The sequence below is a fragment of the Pleurodeles waltl genome, chromosome 10 (genome assembly GCF_031143425.1).
Source record: "Pleurodeles waltl isolate 20211129_DDA chromosome 10, aPleWal1.hap1.20221129, whole genome shotgun sequence".
Lineage (NCBI taxonomy): Eukaryota > Metazoa > Chordata > Amphibia > Caudata > Salamandridae > Pleurodeles > Pleurodeles waltl.
The window spans coordinates 816,300,004-816,321,327 of NC_090449.1; the positions used below are offsets into that span (position 1 = coordinate 816,300,004).

Consider the following 21,324-nt stretch of genomic DNA (forward strand, 5'->3'; position numbering starts at 1 on the left):
GGCTTTGATGTCAGTTGCATTGTTGATGGACATACCATCCTTTGGGTGACCTTTGACTTTAACTATCCTTGCCAGATCATAGAAAAGCCAGACTACTACTAGGGGTGCCGGATATAAGGCCCATGATTCCGGCAGAAGTACACATTTGAAATTCTTCCAGTAATGTATACTTCTAGCATTGTGAATCTTGCTCTCCAAACCACTCACATTCCAAGAGCAAATTTTGGAGGATTCATGGAGAGCATCCACACCCAGGAGACACCTTTTTTGGTTCTTAATTCATTTCCTTAACTGGCTGAGAAGGGTGGCAGACAGCCAGCTCTGGTCTTGACTGTTGCTGTGAAAACGTGGATATTTGGTGTTTGTAAAAACATACTCATTAAAGCAGTTTTTCCTCAGTTATGTGTTTGGCAACCACATTATTCAAGATGGAAAACACTAGGGTGCTCTTCTTTTTTGTAGTTGATCTGATAATTGGTGACTTAACAAGTCTTTTGACAGAACTGTTAGGTATGTCTCCTTATGAGGGTTAGGCCTCAGGTCGAGAAGAGATCATTATTCATCAGCACAGAGGCTGCTGTATCCTTGGATAACCTGTTTACCAAACTAGATTCCCTGAGGGCCGTCCTTGATAAAAATGTAATGTAATCAATGTGAGCCAACTGATTGAGGTGAAACTCTTTGGTGCTTTTTAATAGTCTGTTGACTTTTCCAGAATTCTGGACATCTTGAGTTCCACTGGAGACAAAGTTAGGGATAAGGAGAGTCTATGATTTTTCTGAGGTGGGTGCCTCATCTGCTGTCAGCCTACCAGGAGCTAAATTTTAGCAGTGTCCCAAGTGTCGACATTGAAATAGAGTGCTGCTTGTTTGTCCTGTGACATTATCTTCACCGACATTCATAGTTAAAGGGTCCGTTGTCTGTTAGTGATAGAGAGGAGAAGACTTCTCATTTGATGCTCTTCTGAAGCACTCTGCTCGTACCTCAGTGGGTGGACTTTTTGCTTGGCCTATCTACTGTTCAGTTATGTGTGCAGTTTTTGTGTAAGATTGTTCATTGATTGAACTCGAGGTTTCTTTGACAGGCCCTCCAAAAATGGACTATACATGTTTTATTGCTGAACTTGATAAAATAGCACAGTAACATTCAGCACCAATGGTGGATTGAATGGTGTCCAACTGATCTTTAAGTGTTGGGACTTGTGGAGCATCTGTCTGAGTTTCGGAGTTTACTGTTGTCCTTGTGGAAGGTCTATCAATAATTCTTCTTGGAGTGTTAGATTGCCCTCTTGGCTCCACATTTACCATTTTATTTTTGGGTAAACTGCCCATGAGAGACTCACTTTTATTTTGCACGTTCAGTGGTATAGTATCCGGGACCCCTACTTTAGTGGAGCCTTGCTCTGTGGCTGGCGAGGGTTTTATCTCCACCATGGACACAGTCAATTTATTTTCCTTAATTATATATTGTTTATTGAGAAGAATCTTGATGTCCGACAGTTTTTTTAATACTGAAGTAACAAAGACTGGATACAATGTTTTCAGTTGAGGATTATTGCTGTTGTGAGCTGGGTCTTGCCTGTAATTGGGAGTTTGTTATTGCCCTTGACCACGCTTTAATAAGATTGTGATTTTTTTTATCTGACGAGTTTGTTTGTTATATCGCTTTGTCAGCTATTGAGATTAAAAGGGCCCTGGGAATTACGCACAATGAGCACCTTGCAAGCTCATGGATCACACTGAACCATGACTTATGCTGATTCCTGCCATCTAGATCCTACGTTCTCCTCTTATTGGCTGACATTTCTAACATTCTGACACTGCAAAACTTAGAATACAAAGCAGCCATTGCTTGCGTCTCTGCCCTTGTTGCTGTCATCCATCTGTGCATTTGTGACTTCCCTCGAAATGCACTTTGAACCCCTAGAATGCGTCATGTTGGTGCTTGGTCTGAGCAGGATTCGGGAGGCAGAGCTGTAACCAGCATCTGTCTGTCTCCTGAACACTAATAAAGCCTAGCACCACATGGCTGCAGTAATCTGGGATAGCATCTCTCATAATGCCTGCACCATGATATCACCTGGTCGAAGATGGGCAAACCAAGAGGTCAGTATGAAGAGCAGGTGCTCTTGCTGTGTGTTTTTGTGAATTTGTATGTATGTGTGGGTTTGCGCCAGTGTTTTAAGCATGCATACATGTGTGTCTGTAAATGAACGTGTATGTATTCATGAGCGCATCTTTGTGTGTGTTTGTGTTTCTGCCTACTTCTTTGTTGTGAGCTGATAAGGGGGCTGACCACTACTGTAAAGGTTTACCTCTGCCAATATCTGTGGGCACCCTAAACTCACCAAAATCCATACACGTGGGAGTACATGTCTGGTATCCCCTCACTCAGAAGGCCAAGACGAATCAGGTGAGGTTCAAGCCGTGGTAAGTATATTTTAGAGCCATCTGGAAAAATCTGGCAAATGTCATGTTATGCATATTCTCCCATCCAGTCAATCAGGGCAAGGGAGGTCTGACTCCAGTAAGAGAAACCTTTAGACGAGTAAGTGTTGAAAATATACGGTTGTGTATGTTTCCATTGGGTGATATCTGCAAACAAAACTCAGGTACCTTCACCAGCATTTCACTTTCAGTTGCTTTCTATTTTCCAAATCCACTGCATCCACTTTATCATTTGTGGACTCATCGAAACGCTTAGAGAATCATATGTGGCTGGAACCCCAGTGTGCAACAGAAACTGGAGGCAATTTTCATATTTTAAAAAAAATGCTAAAAAGCTGACATCTCATGTTCAGTGTATTCTCTCAGCCAGCCAATCACAGTGAGGGAGGTCTGGCACCTACTGATATCAATCTTAGATATAAACAATAAATGGTAGTGGTATGTTTCCGTGAAGGTCGGAGATTATATACATGACTAAAATACAGGTGTCCATAACCTTCATCTCGCTTTCAGTTGGCTTTTAATGTTCCTGAATGCAGTGCACCAAGTTTCTTTCCTCTGAGTACTGCAAACGTATAACAGAACTTATGTTGTTCTGGTACCCCCACCACACTGAAGCGGTCAAAAGCAACAGGGGGTTAAATCTTGGCATGGACATTTCCCTACATCAGGGAGCCTGAACTGAGTTATCATGTTCTGGAAAATAAATTTCTAAAATATGAAATATGTCATGTTCTGAGCATTCTTTCAACCACTCAGTCCAGCCGAGCAAAGTCTGGCATCCAGCTGTAGAAAATTTAGGATTGGCATATGTTGAAAATATATGGTTGTTATATGTTTCCACACAATGCAGAGGTGTGATCTGTGACCAACAGGTAGGTACATGAATCCATCATCTTACTTTCAGCTACTTTGTAAATTTCCTGAATATTTGTGCACCAAGTTTTTCAATTGGGAGCACTGTGGATGTATCGAAAACCCATAGATGTCTGGTACAGCCATGCTCTAGGAAACCAGAGAAATACAGATGGGGTAAGCTTTTGGCAGGGATATGTTCCTGCATGAGCAAGACTGGATGAAATTTCCACGTCTTGGAAAAAAGTGGTAAAAGTCTGACATACTTTATGTTCAGTGGATTCTCTTGACCAGCCAGCCAACGCAAGGGTGGTTTGGCACCCATTGATAATAAGTCTTTGGATGTGTAGTTGTTTGTAGATTTAGAAAATGTATGGTAGTGGTATCTTTCCACACAGCCCAGAAATTATACCTGTGACAAAGCAACATGCACCACAAATAAGCATGATGCTTTCATTTGCTTTCCAAATTTCTTGAATGCATTGCATCCTATTTATTGCGTATTGATTTCCTTAACCCTCAGCAAATCCCTACATGTCTGGTACCACCACTCTCCAGCGACCCATAGGGAGACAGATTTGGAGGTTGGAGGCATCAAGTCTTGGCAGGTCTTCTTGCATGAGGAGACTGCAGGAAACACCCTTTGAGAAAAATGCTTACAATTTTACAAACAGTACATTTGGTGTATTTTCCCATCCATTTATTTCAAGCAAGAGATATCTAGCTTTGCCAAGTGCCTTTTGTAGGTTATACATATTTACAAAATATATAGTTCTTATAATTTCCATATAGGCCTAAGCTTGATAGCGGTCATAAATTTAACAATCCACCTTAAACAGTCATTCTGCCTCAGGTTAGTGATCTCCGCTAATATTATATAATTGACTGTGCAAACAAAAGTCCGTAGAAAAATCCAGTGGCGGCTTGCCCCTTTTGAAAGTGGTGGGGTGAGTGAAGTGCCCCACCACTTTGCAAAAACAAAAAAATAAACCACCCCTCCCTCCAAAAGCCCAAATAGTACCATAACACTCACTATAAAATAAAAAAAAACACTACACTTACATGCATTACACAGACACATGCATTACACCCACATGCATACACATTTAACATTAAAAACGGCATTTACCCATGGGCTATGCGTCCTCCTCCGCGTTCTTCCGCTCTCTGATAGAGGAGGAGCTCCTCTAACCAATCCAAACTCTGCTGTCATGCTGTTAACCAGCATGAGAGCAAAGCCTGGATTGAATGGAGCATCCCGGCTGGATGCTCCTTCAGGTCCCAGAGGCCTGTGCTTGGTCTCCCCCCAGCTGCCTTAAGACAGCTGAGTGGAGAGCTTCAAAGTGTGCATGTCACTGTGGCTGGCGCAAAACAGCTTGCCAACGTGACATGCACACTTTGGAGCATCCAGTAAAGGCACTGCTCAAGTCCTCTGCTACCACACGCCCAGCATGTCTCTGGGCTGGTGCGCACTGCACCAGAAAAAATAAAATGGCAATTAAATCTTATCATTGCCATTCTATTTTTTCCTGTGTGGCTTGCAGCGGGCGGGGTGGGAGGCCGTTGGAGGGGTGGGGGTGACGCTTACCCACCTCTAAGAAGAAACCACAGCTGGAAAAATCTATATATATTTGGTAATGACAAACTCAAGACATTTTTTTCCTTGACCTTGCTGGCATCTCACATGCCTTTTGAGTGCAAGGTAGTCTCTCAGTTCAGTTTTGACTTGAGATACAGCCAAATTCAATTTCATATATTTCACATAATCTTCGTGAAATTTCACAAAATTACATGAAGCAAAATGTCACAATTTTGTGCAGACCTACTATGTACTATCCTGGTTTTGAGAATGAGAAAAAAATATTATGCAGCTCCCTCACCATAAAATGCGTTCGAGAAATGATGACGTCATGGACAATATGTTGTGTTATGGTGTGTCCATTTTACATATGTATGTAACCAGAAATTATATCAATCAATAATTATAGACGACGTCTGATTTTGATATGTCACAGTAAACTAAATACAGTGCTCTTTCGTTTTTAATGTCTTAACAAAGGTGTAAGAATTGGGAACAGTCCCATAGAATTTTGCAAGACATTGGACAATGGTTGTGCTCGGTGCTCCAATGCAGGCGCTCACAAATAGGGAGAAATTGGTGACAGGAAGTTGTGCACAAGGCGGCAGCAGGAGTTTGACACTGATGCTATAATGGCTCTAAGTTTTTTTTTAGTCATACCATGCATGATCAGTGTTCCACTTAGGAGCAGATTCCGTACTATGGACAGACGTCTGCACATGAGTAAGAAAATTGCGTAGATGTTGGACCCACCCCGACCATATGACAATTACGTCTAAAATGAAAAGCTACGTATCCACATTCTTATTTAGTTTCTAAATTACATTTAATTTACACCTTCTACAAGTCAAACTGGGTTTGGAATTAGTATGTTGGAACTGGTTGTAAATGTTAAGGAGTCACCATAGTTCCCACCCATCTCTTAACAATATGTAATGGAATAATGTTTTCCCCAAGTTGTGAAGTATGGTCTTTAAAGAGATATGAAAACAACTTGGGCTCATATTTTGCAGATGTCATAATTCCGCAAGATATATAGATTACTGCCGTATTCACAAAACACCCAGGCATACGCTTGTACTGTGTTCGAGTTTCGAAGGTTATTTATAAATCACATCCAATTCTGGAGTACTCTGGTTTCCATTTAACCTGTATGTGTGTGGAACCTCCCATTGCAGATGTTTCCGTACATAAGGTTAGGAAAAGTAGCAACTTAAAAAAAAAAAATAAGTACCATTTTTCTTTTCATTCCATGCTTAAATGGTTTTGTGAAGCTGGTCTATGTCATTTACTTAAATAATGTGTGGTAATCTTTAAAGTGTTATCGTTGTTCTAGGTTGTGCAAAAGATTTTGAAATGGGTATTCGGATCTCATTTTTGAAAATGTGCAGAAGTTCAATTTATAGACTATGATCACCATTTTATTCTACATTTGCCCTGGATGTCGATTCACCAAAATGCCAGGAGTAGCAGAAGTGACATCACATGCCCCTCGATCTTAATGGCATAACAGAGAGTGGCATCATATGGCCCTTGACCCTGATTTTGTCTAGGAAGTCACATCACATTTTTATAAGCTGGATGACATCAACAAAAATTGACATTGCTGAAGTTCCATCACAACTGCATGATTAATATAACACAACAGACTATTTTATTTAGGTGCCACCTAACTCATTGTGCTGACTTCAGTTGTGTAAGTTCTGGAGTGTAATACTTGCCCTGAATTGTACTGAGTGAGTGAAGAAAGCAACCCTGACCTCTTCTAGGGGGTTTCTACCCAGAGGAATATTAAGAAAATAATGGGGTCAAATAGTGCATTCATATCATATCTTTCAGATAAATTTGCTAAAAAGCAATGGTTTCTGAAAGCACATTCATTAAATCTTTAAATTTATTCATGGAGTGTCAAGCAATGAAACCTGACGCTTTCCAATAGTTGACCCAATTTTACCAGGGCCAGCATTTTTTCATAGGTGCTTCCATATGCCATGGGTATCCCCTTCTTCCAAAAGTTATATAAAATTAGCCCGTGCCAGAATTTTGCATTTATGCCATCCACATGTCACTGTTGACCCATATGTCAAAAATAACCTCAGTAGTTCAGGACCAGCATTTTGTCATGGTTGCCACATTCCCATATGTCAGGCTGTTCGTCTTTATGCCAAAACCTACCTCCAATGAGCTGATAACAGTATTTTGCCACAGATGCACCATACTAAAAATGTCCTCAAGTATGCCTCCACTGGTGGCCCATGTGCCAGTAATAACCAGTATTTTGTCACAGGTGTCTGTCATGCAAAGAATTGTCTCAAGTAGTCCAGTGCCAGTATTTTGATGTGAGTGCCTCTATGACGCAAGATTACCTTCAGTATGCCAGACCAGACCTACAAGCATAACACCAAAGTCTCACGCCCACTCACATTCACTCACACTCACACTCACTTACATTCCCTCATACATTCTTACTCACACTCCTCACTCACACTCTCTTCACTTATTTACACACTTTCTTATTCATTTTTGCTCACCTGCAATGACTTTTAATCTCATTCACTCATTCTCATTCTCAATTATTGACACTGTCTCTCACCTTCTCACTACCATTTACTCACACTCACTATCACCCATGCACACACAGACACACTTGCTCACATATACACGTGCTCTCTCACACAAACCTTTACTGACAAGGACACACATAACATAACATAATCTTTAAATCATGTTTTTACTCATCTGCTCACTATTAGTAAAATGAAAATTGGGCAGAAAATAGGGAGTGCTTGGCTGCCAGTGTGTTCTTTGAACTGATTTTGCCACCTCTGAGGAGAGAGGTTGCAAAGGCAGTTACAGGGAACTCAGCTTTTCAACACTATGACACAGCACTGTAAAAAATATTTCATTCACAAAATTGTGAATTTGTAAGAATTGTACCACTGCATGCATTTAATCAAAAATGTGTGAAGCTCCAACTAAACTACTGTGATGACTGCAGTTCTTATGATATCAGAAATAGATGTGTTCCAACTCTGTATAATATTTGAGGCTGTTTCTATGATTGCCCCACCATTTAACGTAACATAATACTTCCAGGTTGTATCACTGTGGATAATCTTTGTTAAATAAGCCACTTTAATGTGTTTTATATGTGCATGAATAATTAATAATGTTTCCCAAACACCAATGTTTTACCTCCATGCTATTACCTCAAAGTATGATATAATATACTATAACTGTGAAGTAGTACTCATTATAAGGATAAGAGTAATTCTGATTCCGCTGGTAATGCAAGTAATGCTGCAACACCGCACGCCCCATTTGTTTTTCACATCATGCACAGGAAAACCCTTTAAAAAATGTGTCCAGGGAAAGGGGCTTGGAATCTTGAAGACAAGATGCAAACTCCAATTCCAGTAGTTATTTCCCACTCCCAAGGTTCCAACTTGTAATGGTGCAGTAATGTTGCATCCATGAATGTATGCATTGTATGGTATCGAATTTTATCTTGGGTAGTATAATTACATTGGGGAAATGATCACAGGCACTATTACATGTTCGATTATAGTTCTGTCATGGTGGTAAGGCAGTGCTTGATGCAAACACCTTTTTACCACCACAATATGAAAGCAGGTTTCTGTAGGTGTAATGTATGGAAAGAATATTTATTCATATTTGTTGTGTTGCATTTTGGTTTGGTGGTGATGTGTTGTTTTGTCATTTTTTAATTCTCTGTTTTTTGTGCCGCATTATTGCATTCACTTGTTATGTTGGTGTGTGTTTACTTTATTGTGTTACTGTTTTGTTGTTGTGTTGTTTGTATTATATAATTGTGTTATATTCTGTAATTACTTTAGAGATGTCCGCAAAAGCTGCCACATTTCCATCTAAAAGCAGCACATGCCTTTAATGTTCCAGCTACAAATAACCATTTACGGCTGCCTAGGGTGGTAAAATTCTGCTGCTCCAGCTCTTCCACTATTTATAATAGCAGTCAGCCCCTATCTGTGGCAGACACATGTATTTAATTAGCACTTATAGTGCTCACTTTATGGGATAGAATCCATGGAGGCCTGTAGACCGAGTAATGAGTGGTAATTATGTGGAATGGCTCTGAAAAGTGGTTATTTTTTAACGTAGTAATTACTTAAATTTGTAGGCAAGTTAAATGGATGCATAGTGAAAATCAAAACAACCCTCGAAATTTATTTTCATTGTAAATAAGTCTAAAATGTTAATTTCTTGCAGGACAAGCAGAATGAAGCATGTTACTTACGTGAACACAAAGAAGAGTTGATAGAAGAGCTCGCCACGACAATCGTCCAAAAGGTACAGTATGATATGTTCTAAAGCAGGGTTCTCCACGTTTTTCTGTAGCAAAGGGGTCTTATATCCAAGAAACACACCCTGAGCAACTATTGTTATTATTAGTGTTGTAATAGTGACCAAATTAGAAAAGATGACATTAGTAGCCACAATATGGACTGTTAAATGTCTGCTAAATGTCTGTCATCACCTCGGTGCATTAGGCATAGATGACAGCAGTACAGAAAAAATTCTCTGTTAATGTGGAACGCTTCTGCGTGGTCAATAGCGAACAGGCAACTTCAATGCTTCTAGCACCAATGTAATAATGTTAGTGATAGGTTTCCCCAAAGCCTCATCATTTACCACGTAAAGATCAGCTTTAAATACTTTTTGGGAATTCAAGCATTTGTCTTCGAAAACCAGCTTATGAGTTCTGAAAATACACACATTTTCGTTTGAACACACACTTTTCAATTTGGGCATACATATATTAATTCAACCAAGCAAAAGCATCTAGTATAGTAGACTAGGCTGCACACAAGAGGACTGCCTGCAGGTAGCTGGAGAGATACCAGCTCATGAGCTACTCGTCGGGGAAGCCTGTTGTAAATGAGCTGAGCACAAATAAAGTTAAACATTTAACTAGTGTAATAGAGCTAGGTCTCAAGAATCACATGGACTTGCCACAATATTATGCTTTTATTCAGGAATATGATTCCTGGTTACCGTATGACCACCGTCAAAATTTAAATAACAGATACTAAAACAATTCAGACATAATCAATGAAGTACAAGAAGCTGATTAATTATTTGCTCAATTAAAACTCAAAACGCAAGTAATTCTCATTATCTGAAATGAGCTTTGTGAATGAATGACTAAAAATACATGAAGCATTATTAACAGTAAAACGTCTATGAATGATCCATGAACGTTCTCCCACCCACCACCTTGAGTGAGCTTGCTGTACTAGGTGTAGCACAGACTCTTCTCTAGTTCAGATGCCATGGAGTATTCCTCCTGTGATGTCACTTTCATCCGCAGACTCCTGAAGGTTTGGCTGTAGCAGCAGAGCTAGTTGAGGCTTCGGGTCCATAGAGTGGCTTTGTAGGAGGAGTGCACTGGTGCCCTGTGCCCTTGGAGCAATCTACTCTCCCTGCCCAGCTGCTTCTCTAGCTTATGCAAAGTGCCTTCTGCTATCATCTTTTTTGACAGGAGTTGCCCTGTGCGCCGACAGACCAGTCTGATATGTAGTATTGTATGAGCTTCAGAAAAGAATATCATAACAGATTGATACTTGGCTTGATGAAGAAATTGGCTTGATGAAGAAACGAGCCACGAAGCCTACACCCTTTGCACAGCGCTAAAATATTATGAGGCCTCTAGTTTTGGCTTCCCCTTGGTCAGTAATCAATAGCACTGCCACCCTTTCATCGCCAGACTATAATGAACTGACCAAACTGTGCAACTCCTTGCAGCATTAACATGTCCTGGACTTTATGCATTATTTTCACAGAAAAAGTACGATTCAATACAACAGCAGTCTCGCTTCCAATGCAATTGATTATGTTCATTTTTGCATTTTGTACTACATCACTGCCAAAACGGACAACTGTGAGAAACAATCAGATGTTTAACGCTATTTGGACATAGCTCTGGCTGCTCTGTGGGGATGATGGTGAAGTAAAGAAGTTAATTTGTAATGTTTATTGAGGCATTTGTTAATCATAAGAAAGGCAGGTAAACAGTTCTGCCACCTGACAAGCTGAAAATGCAATCCAGGTTCAGCAATTCTGACCACTAATCAAAACAAACGACTATAGCATTTATCTTATTTTTACAACAAAAGCGCAACACATTTCATAAAAGTAAAAATACAGAGGAACACTAGGAGTCAATAACATAAGCCAAACCTATAACCCAACCTAAGACATAAAGATTTCTCCCCCCACTAAGGGAACAAAACATAGCACAATAAGTGCTTCATATTAACTTAGTCCTTCCGAAATGCAGGATTTATTTATTATATGTACTACCAAGTATTTCCATGCATCAACCGAGCACGACCATCCTCCCTTCTCCTACCCAGTCTCTCTTGCTCACTTTCTTCATTACCAACAACATTCATTCCTCTGGCAAGCCACCAATGGATCGTGATTCTGTGTGACTTCACGCTGACCTGCTCCCAAAATAACCATCTTTTTAAATGAGGCAACAATGGCAACATTACATCTTTGATTGTTCATTCAAAATACAGTTCTCTCCTTCTAGGCCCTTCCTGCTATTGGTGTCTCAACTTAAATTGACCTATTCATGAAAATCAATACTTTCTTCTTCTCTCTTTCCTTCACCTCCATCTAACAATTTGTATTTTCCTTCTGGACGTTTCTCACTCTGTGACTAGTTACCTTTATATCCTATGTTGTCTCTTCAATTCCAGACATCAGTGATATAACTCATCACAGATCTATGCCGCTTTGCATCATTTCATGTATTTCTATTAGCTTTTAACATCTTCGGATGTTGACATCAATCATGTTAGCCACAGACATCTGGCTTTCCCATTTAGCATCCTGTTCAAGCATTCAGTTTCGTTATTTACCTTGTAATATGGAGTTAACTTGCAATGACAAATGTCATACAAACTTAAAAACAGTGTATACAAAAACAGGTACACCATTGTGGTTAATCTGTGCAAGGATCTGTTCTATAATAAAGATCGTTCCTATCAAATTGAATGGATGAATGACAACATCTGTAGCTTACGGTTTGTCACCCAGTAAGTTATGCATGGATAAGATATCCAGCCCTGGATTTGCACCAGTGTACCTGGTTTTCCACACTACCCAAGTGGAATTCCGGGATTGTGTTTTTAACCATCCTCTTTTTACCTGTCTTGTCTCCCACTAATTTGTGGATTCCACCCTTGCCCATAAGCACATTCTTCACTCATTTTAGATATTAATATTTCCCAAATGTCACTCTTGACTACTTTGAATTTAGATCCTCATTTATAGTTTTGCAGAGGTGTCACTCCATCACAAACAACAGATGTCCTGTCCACCTTAGTAAAATTCCATTATAGCCTATGGAACTTGTAATACAGGGGACGGGATATCCGTCATGTTAGTGACATAGTAGCCCCCTTCTGACAGCCACTGGCCCACAAAGCACTTCCTTTCAAAGGACAACCCAAATCCACAGATTAATCTTGTTGTCCCATCTTTTATCCACAATTCTAAAGCTTGCCTTATTTAATTTCTTTTCTCCTGTGCCTCCAACCATCTTTTCACTTATTACAATACTGTTTACATCTTCCAGTGCGCCTTAAATACTAGCTACAATCGGCTCACAGTTTTCATAATTTCAGACACCAACTCTCTCCTGTAAAGGTGTGTGATACTGTCGGCAAGGCAATTCTTCTATCCAGGGATATATTCCGGCTTGTACCTGCAAACGCCAATATTTTAATTTCCTCGCTGTCATTATTTCCTTTACATAGCGATTTAACAGTGATTATGTTGTTCGCCTGGCTGTCATCAGTACAATTTTTCAAACATTTTACCCAGTCGGATTCGACTCTGTGTATCTGCCCCAGTTAATCATTTTGTTCTCTTCCTTTAACATTTGCAGAGCTGGAACCATGTGCTTTCCTTTTGACTGCCCTGAGATCTCTCCATGGGCTAACCAGAATTTTAACTCCTGCTCTCCTATATCTGTTTGAAAGGCTGTTCTTAATCTTTCTCTTTCATTGGTTATTTCCTTATGCCTTGTCTTCAATATGTTCTACGATATGTGCCTTTAGGGGTAACGGTACAGTAAAAGGGAAGCAATTTCCAGAATTTGATGTTTCTGCTGCAGTTTTTCTGGGAGGAATCAGTTTGCTTCATCCTCCATCTATACTGGATCGTTGCTTACTGGACCTTTCTGGGCCGCTGCTCCATACTTTATGTGTGTGTATGTGTGGGGATTTATAGAACGAAACTAGTTCCACCGCAGCAGTGTGCTCTACAAGTATGAGGGGTAAGCAAGAGGAATACAGTATAGAGAGATCGTCTTCTGGAGTGTTATACGTGGATGAAGAGCTGTTTTAAAAGATGGCCTCCATTTCTGTTCTGGATGTGAGGATGGAGAAGGCTTGCTGGACTTGAGTGGGAAGTGATGTTTAGATCTTAAGAACACAGCAAAAGAAGGCCAGGTGTCTCGTCTTCTCCAATCTGATTTTTTTCCAGCATGTCTGCACACCTGAGTTCTTGCTTCATCTAGCCAAATAGGTAGAGTGTTTACGTTAACTACTTTGCAAGACATGCAGCAGACTTTGAACCTATGCTGGCTGGTAAAGGGATAAAATTGAGTTTTTTGATGGTGGGAGAGTCTGTCAAGTTTAAATAAATACCACAGTTATATGAAGTCAGGCAAGTATAATTATGGCAATGTTAGTTGGTTTTACTCTGCAAATCAGGTTGCATGTTTTAAGAGCTGTTTTTTGACTTCTTCAGATAATACGGAGAAAAAAGAGCAAATGTGAGCAGGCGGAGGCTGAATATGAATGGTCGAGGGTTAGAGGCAGTGTACTGACATCCCCTACAATGTCGGAAAAGAGTCTGTTTCACTTCCAAGAAGGTAACGCGGGAGCAGATATACTATGGGTAAGTCGCACTGAGATGCTGTCACTGATTTTGTTCAAGGTGTGAGCTTGACACCTTAAATTTTATTTTGTTTTCGAGGGGCAGTTTAAGAATTAACATAATTATACATCTATCAGTGTGAGCCTGTATTTCTGAACTACTTCGTTGGTCTTCTGTATTTTATTGCCTCTTCGTAATACGAGATGTGTGCCTAACATGTCAAACCGGATATTGAGTTCTGCCAATGCCAGCAGGACTAAATGATATGATAATGTAATTATTGTTCAAATTATTGATATAGATGGGCAACAAAGCATGGTTTGTTAAACGGCGCCCCAAAATGCCAATTATTTGGAACTAAGCTAAGAACACGACGTTGTCCTCATAGTCCAAGACTGAAAACATGAAGGCTGCAATTGTATTCGAGCAAACAGCTGTTGTTAATCCCGAAAACGGTGTTTGTGCAGGAAGCCTAGCTGAACGCATTGTACCTTTGCCTGTCATTTTTAGGTTTGTCTCTTGCTTAAATGATTTACACTCTGCTTGGACGACTACGACGATATAATCTTTCGGGAACTCACTGGAACATTCTAAAATGTTGGCAGTGAGAAAGAAATATAATTTTACGTTTACATTCAAATAAAATCTTGTTAATTTTCATTACCACGATACACTCAAAAAACAGACACACACTTCGGGCAACACAGTTCTCTTCTCTCCCCATATATCAATACTCCCTCAATGTATGTAAACCTGGGGACCCCAGTAACCAGTCCCATCAAGGCCAGCTCAGATATATTCTTTTGAATATTTGAAGCCCTTTATTGTGATATGGTGAAGACAAGGAGTGATAATGATTCAAATATAAGGCACATATTTGACGACAATTAGCATACCATTTAACACCTGAGCATTTCAAAATGACAGCACTACAATTTTGACCCGGGTCCCATACCCCCATTCTTTGAATAATCATGCATTGTTGTGCGGTTTGAATTCAAATTAGTTCGAGTTCACTCTGCATACACTGTACTTCCATGTATTTTAAACCCATTGAAAGAGTCAGCGAATTCAGCAAAATCATTCCAATATGTCCCCATCGGCCAATTCGTTTATCCATCATTTTGTCCCTGATGACAGGAATGCACGGCAGACTTCTTCCTCGTTCCTTATCACTCTTGTAAGTCACACATACCCTCATCTCCCATCATTCCGTGAACAGGTAGCATCCCTTCAATCCCTATAACAACTACAATATACATACAGCAGTTAATAGTTCTCCATTCACACACTCACACAATAGGTACAGCGTATATAGTATAGAATAGGAAGCAGTAGTATATGATGTTCTCACACAAGCAGAAAAGTAAACAAGCAGCAGTAGGGCGTGCACTCCAGACATGCACAGAACAGTTTCAGACAAAACAGCAGCTTCCCTTGTACTTAAGCATCTTGGAGTTCTCATTCTAGGCGACCTCAAAGTATTAAACAATAGTACAATACTGCATGAAGTCACTGAGAAACGTTGGATTGCAGAGTGAGAGATATACACATCACTTATAAGTCTGTATCTGCGGTACTGCTTTCAGTTCTGGAAGGAACATCCAAAGGGGCGTGTCTTCTTCTTGAGCTTTCACCTGGAAGGTTCTTGTTCTGCAGGCCTCCTCTGGAGTTTAGCATTCAGCTCTGAAGGTATCCTCTGGTATATAGCGGCAAGTTCAGAGATCCACATCTAGTGTATTGTGCCCAAGTGCGCACACCACACGTGGCATGTTGTGCTAACTACTGGAAGTTTCATCTTGAATGTTGTCTGGTTTTTGGAGAACATCTCCGTCCTCTCATGTCCAGTTCTCAATGCTTATTTGGAAGCATTGTAAACGGTTGTAGAGACCAACTCCTTAAAGCCCCATCTGTAATATCACATGCAATTTCAGTGCCTCATCTTAAGTACTGCAAATACATTTATCCTCGTCTGTTTTGCTGTGTCAGGATTAGTCACATCTGGAGTGCTGTAGCAGGTCCTGTAGCGTTAGGACACTTGTGCCGAAGTAGTGAGGACATCTCTTGTTGCCACTCTGTATTTGCACAAAATACTTCAAGAGGCCACCTTGGTTTAATTGGTCCGCTTTTGAAGCCAGCTTCTGGAATTTTGTGTCCAGTTCTAGACCATATCTATGAAATATTGTTTTCAGTTCAGAAGGTCTGTTGCTGTTTGTTGAGTTAATTTCTGGATACTACCTGTAGTATATTGATAAAAGTTCTAATAATTAAATATGCAGATCATCATCCGTAATGTTTATTCCACATAATTGATCACCCTTAAAACATAAACAAATGCAACATCCATAAAATGTATACACTTGTATAAAAACATACCTTACACCTACAAATATACATCAATTTTAAAATTCATTTCTTAAAACACATATCAAATAATTACATCCAATTCCTAACTCTCTGCACGATACTCTTTAGCACAATTCTGGCGCTTAGCCATTTTGGCAAAAAACATCACCAACTTGGTTCCTGATCTTCACACCAGAAATAGTCCTTTAGCGCAGTTGCCATGCAAAGCGCAATAAATTAGATATATAAAAATAGCTGTGCACCAGTATCTGTTGTACATCCTCTGATACCAATATTCCTTACCCAGAGAAACAAGTTTTTTTGTGGTGCCTCCTATACAGTGGGCACAATAATAACAAGCATTTTCAATGCAATGGGTCTCGCATTTGCTCGAGTTAGAGCTATTAGCATTGTAAACGCCTAATTGGACTTTTCTTGCCACACAAATTAAAAGAAAAAAAAACACAGTGCGATTGCACTATGTAAAACGCAGCGCAGTCGTGCTGAAATTGAAAACGGAAAACCGAGCGTGATCATGCTATGTAAACCCCACTGTGATCGCGATGCGTGGAAAATAAACAGATAAAGTAGTCCGGAAACCATGCTGAAAACATCGAGCCTCGTATGTTTTAAGTACTTTACCAGTGCTGTGAAGGTGGGCTAAACACCGGAAAAGGCATGACATATGCATGTCTTTCACAAATGAAAGCAAGAAGATTTTAAAAGGCAAGCCCACGAGCCAATGAAAGTGACTGACGTGACATGGGCGTGGTTGGAAGCCCAAAGAGAGATTACTACAGGGGACGGAACAATTTGCGCTCACCCCTAAAAAGTGGCTCTCAGTTTCTCTCCTTAAGGCTCATACAGGACAGTGGCATGATGTATTAGACTGTGTGATCCTAGACTTAGATAGGCAAAAGGTAAAATACGCAAAATAAATTTCAAAACCAGCCTCTTTGTAAACTGACATTCTGAAAAATCTCGAAACTATTGGAAGAGCAGCTTGGTCTTGCATTAAAGGCATTGATCAGAAAGCTGTCCTGTATTAGGATGCACCAGAGATGTTTGTTCACATAAAATGTTATATGTAGATATTATTATCTCAGCCTTATCACTTATAAGTTACTCTAAACCAGCTCTATTAACTGTAACTGATTACAAACACATTTTATCCATTAAATAGTGAAACTTGGCCTGCTCAACATTACTTCGCTAAGGCTAGCCCTGAAAACATCAAGATCCTAACAGCTCCAAGTAAGACTAATAACAGTATCAATAGCTACTAGCCCCAATTTAAGATGAGTTGAAATACAAGATGTATTTTGAGGTACCCCCATGAGGCCTGTTAATAAATCTATTTTCAGTTGTAGATAAAACGTGAACATTAGCTTGACCCTAGGTCTCCTTGCAGTAAACTGATGCCATATTCACCCGAGCCTTAGAGACAGACAAGGCAGGTGAAATAGCTCTCCCTACCAGACTCCTTGCAAAACAGGTAACCCCATCCACAATCTGTGAGGGGATGATATTAGTCCTATGAATCTAGAAATCCCAACTTCCATTTTGATTAAAACTGATACCCATATAAACTCAAATTGTAACACATTCAAGATGGTTATTACTTAAAGTTAAAGAGCTTTAGATTGAGTTAAGTGGGTGAAAGGTTATGAGCTTGGTGTACTTTTCATTAGTCCATGCCTATTACAATACTTTTTAAAGCTGTTTAATAGGTTCTGCATTACTGTAGTGCCTGGGAGACAAGTAGGTTATCATATGCATATAATAATGTTGCAGTTTTACACCCTCCTAATGAAAGGACATAATTTAGACAATTGCAGACCCACTCCATGAACCTGTTGATAAGTAAAGCAATGTTGTGGCTAGCACACACTCCTGGAGAACCCCTTGTCTGTGAACAACTTGGTCATTTCTCCCTCCAAGCTACATCCAACTCTGGCAAAGATGTATTTATGCAGTCAGATTCAGAATATTATTTTAAGTAAATCAGTTGACATCCTAGGTGAGTGTAAGACCACCTACAGACATTCATTGGGAATACTATCAAAAGAAGAATTTGGATACTCAAAGACTACGTACAAACATTGTTTTTTCTACATACTTTTATAACTCTTGAATGGAACGCAAACACCTAGTCAAAGGAAGTTAGCCCCTTCCAAAATCCTGCTTGACAATGAGAAAGTATGTCGGTGTTGGAAAGTGGATTATTGGTAAGAGCAGGTAAGTACCTACACTTAGCAATAGACCACTAACCCCCACTAGGTCCAGTCAGTTCTCAACACATTAAACCCCCCTCAACCCTCGGTAGCTTGGCAACAAGCGACAAGGCTTAACTTAGGAGACAAGTGTGTAAAGCATTTGATCACATAACAGTAAATAAGTAAAACACAAAACACAATAAAATCCAACACCAGCTTATGAAAATACATTATATTTATATCTTTAAAATGACACCAAAAGATTAAAATCAGATAAAGGGAACCGGAGATTTGAAATTTTTAAAGAAGTAATGTTTTCTAGTGCATAGAAGCAAATAGCACTCAAAGGGTTAAGAAAAGGTTACACTGGAAAGAGACAAAGTCCAGAGTTCAGGCTACCCACGAGGTAACACTGTTACACTTACTTTCAGAAGGGTTTCTTGATTCAGGAAAGTGGTCCACTTCACCAACCAAGGGTTCAGAGGCTCCGGTTTGCCTCTTGGAGTCTGGGACTAAACTCCCACAATGCACCTCTTCATCTTAGGGAGTTGCTCCAAACATCTTCAAACTTCTGGATCTTCTTCCAGAGGTCCTTTGTGAGTTCTTGAATTGTCCACAACTTGATCCAGGGTTCCTGAAGCTCTGAGTTGCTCCTTGGGAGTTGGGACTACAATTCCCATAACGCACCTGGTCAGAATCCTCAATGGCCACTGGACAGTGGTCAGCTGGGCTCTTCTTGCAGGACTTGATTCAGGGGACTCTGGGAAGCTCCTTTGTACCTGTAGGTCACATTGAGTCCACTCCTGGATTTGCAGAAGCAAGGCAAAGTCTTTTTCTTGTTGAGGCCCAAAGTGTGCAGCTGGCATAGTCCTTGTGAGTGCAATGTCCAGGTGCAGGCAAGGGGTCCAGCAGGCAGTCCTTCTTCTCCAGTTTCATCTTCCAGCAGGGATCTGAGGTGTGGGTGCAGCTCTGCCATATTTATCCTTGCTCCTGGGGTGAAAAGCAGGTGGTCCCCACTGTCCAATCACAGGCAAGCCACTTTCCCCTTGGATTACCACTTCCTGGGAGTGCGGCAAAAATCAAACCAAGGGAGCAACATTCTTCAAAAACCCAATATGGCTGAAACTGATTTTATGAGGTTAGATCTGGCTGGGCCCTCTCCTGATCTAATCAAGAGGACACCTAATTGTCTGGGGTTGCAGGAAATGTGGGATGTCCTGAGCTGCTCCAAATGTTCTTACCTGCCTTTGAAGACCAGTTTGGCTGCTCTCCCCCGTCCTATTCCATCATCTGTTGAGGCAGATCTCCTCCACAGGCACATCCTTTGTGTTCAACCCAGGCACTTCATACCTCATTCAGGCAGTCAAGCCAGGCTGCCAAAGGCTGGCCAATCAGAGAAGGGCACAACAGAACTGAAGTTGGCAACTTTAAGGTAGAGTTTTAAAACTCTTTACCTGAACTAGCTATAATTCCAACAATGACAAGTTATAGAATGTATTGTAACAATTAATTTGATACCAAACCCAAGGTATCTGTCTCTTATGGGGACTTTGTTAATAAAAACAAAGTCTCCCCATTTTAGCCTATGGAGGCCATTCACTACATTGAGGGGAAAAACTAATTTGGCTATTTTACCTCACCATAGCTGATAAAACTATTTTTATAAGGTCCCTACTTATATGTACATGGCATCCAGCCTAGGAGCACTTAGGGCACACTTTAGGGGTGACCTATATCTACAAATAAGGTAGTTTAAGACTTTGGAAGTACTTTTAATTCCAAAGTCAAATTAACATATAACTTTAATTTAAAAGAAGCCAGCAAGGCAGGCCTGCCTTTAAAATTACCCTGGGCACTTCAGTAGTGCACATATGGATGCACACCTATGCTGGGCTCCCTAAACCTACATGCCCTACCATATACTAGGGACCTTTAGGTAGGTTGACATAGCCAATAATAATTAGCCTAATTGGCATACACATTTTACACAGAGCACAGGCCATGGGACTGGTTAGCAGTATCCAGGGCACCATCGGAGTCAGGAAAACACCAGCAAAAGATGAAAAATTAGGGCTAAAAGTTCAGGGGCCTCCACAATCAGCTCTCTTTTCTCACAGGTGGCATATATCAGCCATTCCTCAATGCAATTTAACAACAAACAGCCGGTAAGTGTTACTGTATACTCTGTTAATTTGCCTGTAGTTATCACAATCATCCCTGCACCCCCTATTATAAATAGATATAAATTTAGCACAAAGTCAAGCAGATGGTACCACAGGATCCTGCTTAACTCCATTAACCAAGGTGGGTAAATATGAGGCCCAGATGATTGATTCTGACTTAAACTAGTCAACTGGAATCCAGCTCAATCACTTTTTTGCATGCTCAGTGCAGTGACAGTCTCTTTCAATGTAAAGGGTGAAAGGAGCCTTGAATTGCAGTACACACATTGGCACACACTCTGCTCATTCTCAGGCCCTGAGTATCCTCTAAAATGATACAATATCCAGCAACATGGATGAACCATGTGTTCTCAATGTGCAGTTCCAGTAAGGCCTCTATATCCTTTCTAGTAACAGGTCCTAATACCTCTGACCATTGTAACTCAGCCCGGTCATCCCTTTTGTTTTTTAGATTCTGTTTTATAAGCCTAATCATCACCCTATCTGCAGGGGCGTAGATTAGTCAGTGAGATTCAGGGGAGCGGGTAGTAGAGGGATCTCAAATTTTCCAACTAAAAATATGTGGGCTGCAGGGTGGAGGGTCGAGATGACCAAGGTTTGGGATGGATTCTTTCAATGAGGAACAGGGTCTGTACGGATTTCCATTAGGTGGGCCTCTGTCTAGAGTCCCATCAGATACAGTAGTATCCCTGGAAACCTGAGACTGGTGCAGCTTTCCAAGCTTACGACTGTCAATGTTTGTAAATTCCAAAAAGTTATAAATA

The 21,324-nt window shown here is 40.4% G+C and overlaps 1 protein-coding gene across 2 annotated transcripts in view; it reads left to right on the forward strand.

Moving 5' to 3' along the window:
- MYRIP (myosin VIIA and Rab interacting protein) overlaps window positions 1–21,324 on the forward strand; it is a 1,334,264-nt gene that overhangs the window by 927,031 nt on the left and 385,909 nt on the right. For both annotated transcript variants that reach the window (XM_069211480.1, XM_069211479.1), the window contains exons 7-8: window positions 9,130–9,210; window positions 13,687–13,836. In XM_069211480.1, the coding sequence (XP_069067581.1) occupies window positions 9,130–9,210; window positions 13,687–13,836 (231 nt within the window). The remainder of the gene's footprint in view (window positions 1–9,129; window positions 9,211–13,686; window positions 13,837–21,324) is intronic.